The 10302-nt window shown below is 39.8% G+C and overlaps 2 protein-coding genes across 2 annotated transcripts in view; one reads left to right on the top strand and one right to left on the bottom strand.

The window, feature by feature from the left end:
• Positions 1–10302, top strand: part of lamtor3 (late endosomal/lysosomal adaptor, MAPK and MTOR activator 3) — a 205572-nt gene that overhangs the window by 182026 nt on the left and 13244 nt on the right. The window lies entirely within an intron of this gene.
• On the bottom strand, positions 15–9492 carry enpep (glutamyl aminopeptidase). Its single transcript, XM_057059018.1, has 20 exons — positions 8595–9492; positions 8254–8395; positions 7819–7950; positions 7428–7548; positions 7077–7231; positions 6237–6350; positions 6029–6163; positions 5887–5952; positions 5727–5792; positions 5365–5525; positions 5211–5290; positions 4870–5006; positions 4230–4285; positions 3978–4128; positions 3728–3801; positions 3488–3592; positions 3180–3350; positions 2365–2505; positions 1609–1690; positions 15–1379 (listed from the first exon to the last, which is right to left on the bottom strand). The coding sequence occupies exons 1-20, from the start codon at positions 9182–9184 to the stop codon at positions 1233–1235; spliced, it is 2826 nt and encodes a 941-aa protein (XP_056914998.1). The 5' UTR covers positions 9185–9492; the 3' UTR covers positions 15–1232.

The following is a 10302-nucleotide window of genomic DNA, read 5'->3' as shown; positions in this document are numbered from 1 at the left end:
CGGAAGTAAAACAGTGAGTTTCGACACATTTATTGAACAAAATATTCATTCTTCTGCCACAAAACCATCAAAGTTTTCATCTTCTGTATCTGAATTAAACAGCTGCACTATTTCAATGTCCAACATCCCGAATTCTTCTTCTTAATCATCTGAATCGGACTCACCGACCGGTTCTGGTTTAGCGTTGATTTTGTGAAAGCTCTTCCAATACATGAAGACGGTATCATAGCCCATGCGTCTACAATCCACCTGCATATGGTGGCATAACCTGCCCGCCACTGCCTCATAGTCTTTGTGAAGGAGTGTTCGCCTTCCGTCATCCAGCGCTCTGTCCGTTTCCGTGGCAGCCGAGAACCACGGTGAACGACGACTTCTCGTGCCCGCGTTGTGTGTATCGCCACCGTGCTGGTCCCTTTTTCTCCACTTTGTGGGTCAAAGGGATGTTAAAAGTCAGAGGGATCTCATCCATGTTGGTGATGTGGCTGGGCGCGGCTATCTTGTCACGGCAGTAGGTGCGGAAGATGGCCACCCTCTCCTGGTAATCCGCAGCCACTGCGCAACAGTTGTCCTTGCGCATATGGAGAGATGCCGCCGCCTCATGAAGCGAAAAAACTACGATTGCTCGATTGCCATTTTCAGCCGCATATTCGATGTCCTGCAGTTTAAAGTAAGCCTCATTCATACGCGTCTCGCTTGGCCGGCGCCATTTTAGGGGATCCTTACGCGTAGGTGTGCCGCTAATCGATTGGCGGAGCGTTTACCGTAGTGCACCCACCAAAGGCGCACAGCAGATTTTGGAACTCAGTCCACACACAAGGCACTCCATATTATAAGGCGCACCGTCGATTTTTGAGAAAATCTCAGCGTTTTAGGTGCGCCTTATAGTCGTGAAAATACGGTATAACTTCTGATTTACTGATAATGGACCTGGCGGCCTTGAAGACGAACATTAAAAACTGACACAGCACAGTGATTTTTGTTAACAAGGATTACTTCAGCATTTCAGTACAAAATAATGCACTTTTACATAGCCAATCAAACTTGCAAATTAAAAATAGATACATTATGTAATAGCTGGCAAAATCAGTTAAAGTACTACAATTGGTCTGGTCACCAGTAACTTCATTGTTGGGTGGACAAGGCCCATGCAGCGTGTGTCCGCAGGGTCTTGCTTGATTTGGTTCTTTGAAGGTCCACTGGAGACATGCCGGTTCAGAGATTTTCAGTGTGGTTTACACAACGTTTTTCTGCAGCCACCATTTAATCTCATCTTCATTCCTCCGGAGCCACTCAATGTTGTTCCTTACTGTCTCTAGTGCCTGCTTCCGGGGCGTCTTCCCAGCACCGGAATCTGGTGTTAATGTGAAGAAATGCTCCATCTACAGAACCAGAAAAGGGCAAAAGGGTTTCAACTATTTTTTGTTTGTTTTTCTTTTATTTGCAAATCATTATGAGCAGGAGTACTGGACCTCATGTGGCCATTTAAGCAATTTTTTGATGGGTGTTGGCTAGCAACCTGTTTTAAAGAGCTTTATACAAAACCTTAAAGAATACCCCAAAATCTTGGGTAACCAAGTAGATGGAAGTTCGACAAAGGCCAGCACTCACCTTCCACAATTGCAACTCTGTGTTGTAGGAGGTGGTGATCTGGTTTAAAAGCCGGCCAAGGCTCCGGTCATTGATGGTGTATCTGTTTGGAAAGAAAATTCATGATAATCAGCATGAATGAGAAAATTCAGGTTCTTCTTCCACCACTTTTTAAAAACATATTTTATCATTACACATTTTAAATAATTCTAATGATCAATAAAAATTTTCAATGCATTTTTAAAATGTGCTTTGAAAAAAGTAAGCTATTTTGTGGCAAACAGCTGCTAGCAATAAAATTAAAGTTTCGTTTATTTTGCTGATGTGTGCACATTAGCCATATTAAATAAAAACATTTTGAGGTACTCAACCTTTTAAATTCCATCTATATTCACCCTATTGAAGCATGTGACCAGAACAAGTTGTTGTGGGAAACCAAAAGGTTTTGACAAACAAAATCTCGTTCCAGACTTCTCATCTTACTGTCATGTCTGTTTCCTCAGTAACAAATTGTAGAACTTTGTTACTGAATGAACAAAAGTGCGTCCGATGGGAAAAGAAAGCTGAATTAAATGAATATTTGTAGACGATATTTGTCTACTTTGACCTGTGGACAGGACATGTGACTTGAAGCAATGGCTGTTACTATCTAACCAGTTTTGTCAGTAAGTAAAACCATGTCAGCCACATTTTTGGTATAATTGTCTATGCAATGTTTTAGCTATGGTGTTCACTACATCTTTATGTCATACATAGTTGACTGACTGTTGTACCAACCTGTTGACTAAGTAGTCCCAGTTAAGCGTGGTCCATTCCCACGCCATGCTCTGACCCAGTGGATTGTAGGACACGTATCGTACCACAGTGAACAAATCCTGGCTCCTCACCACATTCTCATCCTTAGTAGCCTCTAGGAGTCTTTTGGATAGATTAAATATTATTTCTGTATGTGCCAAAGACATCCTTCTCTAGTAACACTTAGTGCAAATGAAAAGTGTGTATCCATTCACCTTTTCCACATTGTGTTCTTTTTTATCATTATGCAAAATAAGAGAAATACAATCAATATTTGTAACCAAAGCTCAAAAGCTCTGTTCTGCTGCTTTATCCCTTTTGGGGTGACAGGAAGGGTGAACATATGGGTGAAGGTACCCACCCCCTTCCCCAGATGAGTTCCCGGTTCATTGCAGGGCCCTATGTGAGCATTTGTGGGCTTGTTACCTTGTTTGAGGGTGCCTGGGCAGCGCTCTGAAGGTGTTCTGGCACCTTCTCCTATTTCCAGAACACCTTCCATGTTTTGTCTGCCCTGTGGCGTGAACCAAGAATCTTCAGCTCAGTCCCCAACAGACTGAGCTACAACCACCCTTTCTTGCTCATCTTTGAGATAATTCCACTCCTTGCTTGGAGTTCACTTAATACATTTGATTGGACATGATTTGAAAAGAACATACATCTGTCTTTTTAAGGTTTCACATCATACCGTGCATATCAGATCAGGCCTGGGGAATGCTCCAGAAAAAATGTAACTGTATGACTTAACCAGGCCAAGAAGTATAAAGGCAGTAGTAATATAAAGTTTAGTCTACATTTACCTGTAGAGTAGTGTCACATTCTCCACTGATGCCAGTCCATAGAGTAGCTTGTCCCTCTCTTGAGCCAGTGAAGTATTTTGGTACCTCTGGAACATTATGTTCCACTTCTCTTCGGTGCCGTTCTTCATGCCATATTGATAGACAAGTAGCCGCAGGTTCACCGCTATACTGCTGCAGGTCAGACAGCATATTTTAATGTCAAGCACCTACAGTCATTGTGATTGTAATGCAATAACAGCAACTATTAAACATTATACTGCTGAAAACATAGATAAATAACCACAGACAATCCACCAGAATAATGGTACCTGAGAGATCCCATAATCCATTGGTCAAAAAGGCGAGATGCCTCATTCAGAGTCTTGTCATCACCCATTTGACATGCAATTTTCAGCACAGTTTCCCTCAGCAACCTACAAATCAAATCATTATTTGTTACAATGCACCTAAATTAGCACTGATCTGTTATTTACTGCTCCAGTTAGCGCAGAACCACATTAATATTTGCCAAATTTTAGCTCAGCTTGCTATATTAAAGAGAAAATTACCTCTCTGTCTGCGTTCCCTTATCATCCCATCCAAGTTGTCTTGATATGGACTCAACATGACTACGGAACAGTTTCTATAAAATAGAATACATAATTTGGTACCAAACCCATGAAAATCAATACTCACTTTAGCATCCTTATGTACGCAAGATTTAACCATATTATATAAAGAATCTGTGCACTGTATGCATACATTTACAGGGATTTTAAAGTTGTTGTTTTTTTAATGAAAGGCTAGTGGTCTTCTTACCTGTAATTTTGGGTAGACGACAGTATTGCTAGACAACATGTCCCTGACATAGGCAATAGAAGAAGATACACGGCTCCAGACAATGTAGTCCGTCTCATTTGTCAGGTACATGGTAAGGTTGAAGGCGGTACCATAATCAATTATGTCTGCCCTGCATGATCCAATAGATAGATTACATGTGTGTGCGTGCGTGCGTGCGTGCGCATTTGTGTGCGTGTGTGAGACTGTGCATGTACGGAAGATTGATGTTACCTTGCAAGTGCAAAAACATCATCAACGTAGCTCGTTCGATCAGCTGCATCAAACTCCTGTTAATGAATGAAATGAGTCATTAGTAGAATAGAAGAGTAAAGGTTGCTCAGAGGTCAGTATTCCACATCGAATGGAGAAACATAAATATCGAACAAAAAGGGTCAAAACGGTTCATTTTATACCGTCAATTTAGAGGTATCATAGTGTTTTGTCAAAAACTATTTAGTCACCAATCTGACTTTCTACCTCAACCTCATAAATGCCTAATTTACAGCATCTTTCTTGATAGAGTCCATTCATTGAAATAATTTCATTTAAACTGAAAATGATGTCACCAAAATGTTAAAAAAAAATCTCTGCCTCTAAGTCAAACAATAGGACATCACTAAGTGGTCATCTAGCTTTGGAAAGACTATATCATCCTTGTTTTTTTGTCTCTGACTTTTGTTGAGAAGTGTTTCCCTTTTATTAATACTCATGGATCACTGTAGTTATTCTTTTGTTCTTGCATATTTTATAGTCAATACAAATCCATTTGATGAGCATGCCCTATCCTAACCCTAACCCTAATGCTATAGACAGAATACTACAACACAATATAGCTGGAAATACATCAGTATGATCCGTGTGTTGATTTTACCATGCGATTCCTCTGGAGCTGACTGCCGATGGCATCCCACATACTGTTTTCATGGTTGACTCTATAAAACCCCATGTGGTCATTGTTAATCTTCAGCAGTCCATCTGCTTCCATCGAGTAGTTCAAGATGGCACTGTCTGAAATGCCACAAGCAGTTTTTGTTTAAAGGAATAAAAATGTCTGTTCTTTATTTCATAGTCGATTTGCTTTCTGTCACATATTTATGACTTTACTGCTGGGTGGGTAGAGTGTGAATTGATGATGTTATAAAAAGGATGTGCTTTTTTTCTTTTATTATTTGAAATACCATTGGTGTGAAAACACTGTCCTGAGAATCTTACCGTTTTCTTTTGCAAATATTGTGGTCATATTCTTTTCACTTTTAAGAGCATGCCATTTGACTGGGATTGTCCACCTGTACCTGGAACGAAATCATATTTTACTCAGTGGAATCCACCACATAGAGAAAAAGCCAAAGGCTTCTGTATCACTAACCCAAAAGGTGATGTTAGGTTTCTGGTATCAGCTGTGAGGTCAAGAAGAAAGCGTTTCTGGCTTAGGTTGGCACTGCTTTCAGAGATAGAGAGATCGAGCACAGGATAACCCATCTGTTTTGTCCACGTATCCATTACTTCAGCAACCGGCAACCCACTCACCTGTAAACAGAAACAAAAAACTGGTTTCACACAAAGCACTCTACATACATACACATATATGCATGCATGATGCACGCACACTATATACACATGTGCAAATACAGGCACACGCCTGTTTGTATATGTGCACGTGTATGTGTATAAATAGTAAATTACAAATGAACTTTAAGTGACAATGGAAACTGGCATAGACCAACGTACATCTGTGAGAGATTCCCAGAAGTTGGCGGTTTTGGCATTCTTGAAGTAAAAATCTTTCAAATATTTCTGAGAAAGAAAAAGAGAACCAAAAAAATACACCAACAAACAAATAAAGCAATAAAAATGGGATGAATTATATTGGCAGGGCTGTCTCACTTACTCGACAGCCATCTCTGAAGTTTTCTTTACCCATCCAGTCTTCCAGCATCCTAAGGATGGACGCGCCCTAAATACATTCAAAAATGTAATTTCCTTTAAATGTCCGTTGAAAATCTTTACTGTGTGTGATTCTCGCAACCCACCTTGCTATATGAAATAGAGTCAAAAACAGATGTGATCTCTGCTGGTGTTGACACGTCGACAATGATTGGGTGTGAGGTCAGAAGGGCATCATCCACCATTACAGGAAGGACATCACTAATGATCATGATATCTCGCTGCAAGGCCCAGGACAAGAAAATAAATGAATGGTAAAAGAAACGGAGCGGTTCATCTTGGGGAATAAAGTACCATGCCCCAGTCTTTCTCTGCTTCCTCCACACCAACATACTCAAAGAAACTGGCAAAGCCCTCATTAAGCCAGAGGTCATCCCACCAATCCATTGTCACTATGTTCCCAAACCACTGAAAAAAAGAAAAGGGGAAGTCATCAGAAGTGAACAATAAACCTGGAACAATTGCTTTTTATTGATCTATTTTTTGGCTTTCTCAAAACTGTGATAGTGTCACTGTAGTCACAATTGATTAGCTTGACATAATGTGTACAAAATACAAGCAAGACTAATACTTATAGTAATAAGTAATAATAATAAATAAAAGAAATATAGGAACATCCAAGATCCTGACTCAACAGATGCCGTAAGATTCTAAACCTGTATTGAACCTTTTTAACCTTTCCAAATTATATCATAAACTAGTAAAAGTGATAAACTGCGGAAACTGTAAACAAAACTTTACTGACTGCTTGAAGTTCTTTTACCATCCATTATAGCACATGTTTACTAGAGAAGCAAATGTTCTAGTGTTGCATATCATAAAGAGCTTAAATAACCTTACACAATGATTCTGAACTCTGATATCATTTTGTTCGTGTCTAATTTTGTTTGATGTTAAATAGAGATAAAGCCAATGACTCCAAAGATCATGTACAAGATTCAAGGTTCAAGTTTTGCGACATCTGTGAAAATGACACAATAAAAACATTTCCTTTCAAGTGAAGTTAACAGATCTTTTGAAAATAGTAATGTTTTTCCTCTTAAATTTAAATTTTTAGTTCAAGTTTTTACCAGAAAATGTAAGTTGCCACTGGTTCATACCCAATGCTCCTTTGATTCTCCATGAACTGCATACCTGATGCACCAGCTCGTGGGAGATGACACTGGCCACTCGCTGCTTGTTGTAGGAGGATGACTCTTGCTCATCGTATAACAGATTGGTCTCACGGTAGGTGATGAGGCCCCAGTTCTCCATGGCACCAGTTCCAAAGTCAGGGATAGCTATCTTATCTAAAATGAAACCACACAGAAAATACACTGGCATGACAACAAACTATATATATATATATATATATATAAAATCAAAAAGCCCCATATTTTCATCACAGCTGAGAGAAATCTCTTCAGAGATTAGAGTGAATCAGAAAAGATCAGTGTCTTTAGTTGCTTCATTGAAAGTCAGTTTCCTTCTGTGTGTGGAACATACCAAGTTTTTCAATGGAGTATGTCATATTAAAATAATCCTCGAAGTAATCAAAGATGATTTTGGTAGTGTTGGCTGCATATTCTGCAGTTCCTAGCTGACTCGGTTGGGTGTAGATTCTTAACTATAAAGGTAGAGGAATGTAAAAGAGACATGTAAAAGAGAGTGTACATTAACTGGAATGCTGTTCAACAATATGAGCGACAATTCACAGTCTATTGGTGCTAAAAGGGAGTTTTTCCTTGCCACTGTCACTTAGAGTCCGGCATCCTGAAACACACCTCTGGCTTTCCAATAAAGCCCCAACAGTAGAAACACTCTTGACTGTAAACTGAAACATGTATAGCCAGTTTTAGGTGCTAAAAAAGGCAGCCATGCAAAACTGTGTACTTACAGGAATTCCTCGAGCAGAAGTCCTTTCCACAAACTGAAACTGGTGAACAGCAAAACACACTAAATAGGTACTCATTGGAACGGACTTCTTGAAGGTTGTCTTTGTTTTACTGCCAGGCAGTTTTTCGATGTTCTGGGGAGAGTGAGGAAAAAGTTGCATTTTAGTTGCTGGTTGAACATAAGAGTGTTTAGCTGCAGTCTGGCTTTGTCTTTCTTGACATTTTTTTCTAAACCACAGAACACGTAAGGGCTCCAATCATCTTTTACAGCGAAGGTGCTACATAAAATTGGAAGTTTTCACTATATACAGTGACAATATCAATGCAAACATTGCCTTGTGACTGGAAGAATTTTATTTTCGCAGATGAGCTACAGGCAACTGCAACTGCGAAGTATATAGGTAAACTACAATTGGGTCATTTAAAAAAGCTCTAACCTCTTCCGGCATATTGGAAAGAGCTCTATAACTAGAGTCGTGAGTAATAGAAATGTTGTAGGTTGCTTTCTTGTTGGGTTCATCGAAGCAGGGGAAGGACTTGCGAGCATCTGTTGGTTCGTGATCTGTTGCAGCAATCTTTCTGGTGAGGAAAGGAATTTTGTCATACACTTGAACTGAATGACCAACGTCGGCCTTAGACTACGATTGGCCCTTAGTGCCAACCATTATTTAAAACTAAAATGCTTTCAAAAAGTCACCACCTGACTGAGTTCCAGATTGCCTTAAGTGTAGGAACAAGGTGCAAGGTATTTTCACAAACAAAAAGCAAAGTAACTTACTTTTTTATGCCATCCTCAGTATAGACAACCCTGTAGAATCCAACCAGAGATCCATTTAGCCAGCCCTGAAAGTCCAGGCTGAGCACATAGACCTCCTCTGGTCCAGTGATGGGTAGCTCCTCTGTGACCTCCACCACCACGTATTGATGAAGTTTGTATTCAAAGCAATTTTTAACTTGCAACTGTTCCTGACCTTTCCTCAGTGTTGGCATTGCACTTACAAATGTCTCCCTAATGTGGAGCCACAAGTGGCGGGTTGGTTTACTGACCTTTACATGGACCTCGATAGTGCCAGTGTAAGTGTCATCGTCCATGTTGGGCTCCAGGTGAAGGTCATAATGAACTGGATTTACATATTCAGGCAGCCGGAAATTCTTCCAGTCACCACTGGAGTCACTGGAGTCAAGACAGGGTCCTCTGTCGGGTGCAGGGGGCTTGGTAGTAGGCTCTGTAGGCTCTGTAGTGGGAGTATATTCTTCCCGCGTTAGACCAACTGCAAGGCCCACCACCAGACAGCAGATCGCCACTGTCATACAGATGATGACCACATGCTTTGTACGAATGCAGTAACGTTTTGGCTCTTTATCCATGACTGCGTGCTCCTCACTTATAATTAAAGAGTCTTTATCTTTTTCCAGGCAAAAAGGTCTCAAGTCAGATAAGCTTATAGTCCTTTGGTCTTTCTCGTGCAAGGTTTAAAGCAGATGAGCGAAATCATGCTTATACTGAAATTCAGGGGGTGGAGAGATGACGTTTTGCATGGTATTACTCCTCCTCCTAGATAAACATCTTCAGTACATGCTCTAAATCTGAAGTTGAACTTTTTAGTTCTGTTTCAGCTGCTGTTGGACTTTGTCCATTTTTTTAATCAATTATTTGACTTTTTAAGTGACATAAACCAACCGTTTGTAGTAACGCTTGCTTTGATTGGTCCCCCCCTTTTTCAAGAAGCTGTGAAATTTCTCAGTGGTGGATTTGTTATTAACTTTGTTATTAACTTTAATAACAAAGTGAGTACATTACTAAACTGTTGTGCTTCAACTCAGAAAACCACTTCATTTATTTCTGCGGTCTTTGCCTTGAGTCCACCAATTAGTTAAATATTTGTACACTTTGTACATTTAGATTTAAGTAAACACGTACGTGTAATGTAATTAAGTAAATCCAATAAAAAAGGTCCCCTGTTTTTCTAATGTAGCCTAGCTAACACCATATACTGTGGTTTAACCAACACATGTGTTTACTGGGTTTAAAACAAGCAGGTAAGCACATGTATTGATTCGGAAGTGCAAAGTTTACAACCCGTGACAACACGTGACAAGGTTTGTTTTTTACAAGCACAAGGGCAAAAGAATTTCAACACCTGATTGTGCACCATCTCCGACCCTTAAAATTCATTCTGTGTATATCTTTATAGCCTTTCAGAAAGATTAGACACTCCTTAAAGTGTGCGTCACATCACCCTCAACTCTAAATATACAGTGGTGTGAAAAAGAATGTGACAGCAGTAAAATGTCTCTTTTGCAATCATGGAGCAATGTTCTTTTAAGCATGCAATGGTCTCCTTTTTGATGTCCTGCCAGATACCTTGCTTGTTCAATGTTTTACCTTCTGTAGACTCATAAACAGATATTAAAGAAGTTTTAATGATGCCTTCATGTCTTTGATTCTGGCCAAAGGGTGTTTCTTTGCCTCACTGATTAGTCTG

The sequence above is a fragment of the Takifugu flavidus genome, chromosome 16 (assembly GCF_003711565.1).
Source record: "Takifugu flavidus isolate HTHZ2018 chromosome 16, ASM371156v2, whole genome shotgun sequence".
NCBI classification, from domain to species: Eukaryota; Metazoa; Chordata; class Actinopteri; order Tetraodontiformes; family Tetraodontidae; genus Takifugu; species Takifugu flavidus.
The sequence above is the reverse complement of the archived record's forward strand: the minus strand, read 5'-3'. Positions and strand labels throughout refer to the sequence as shown.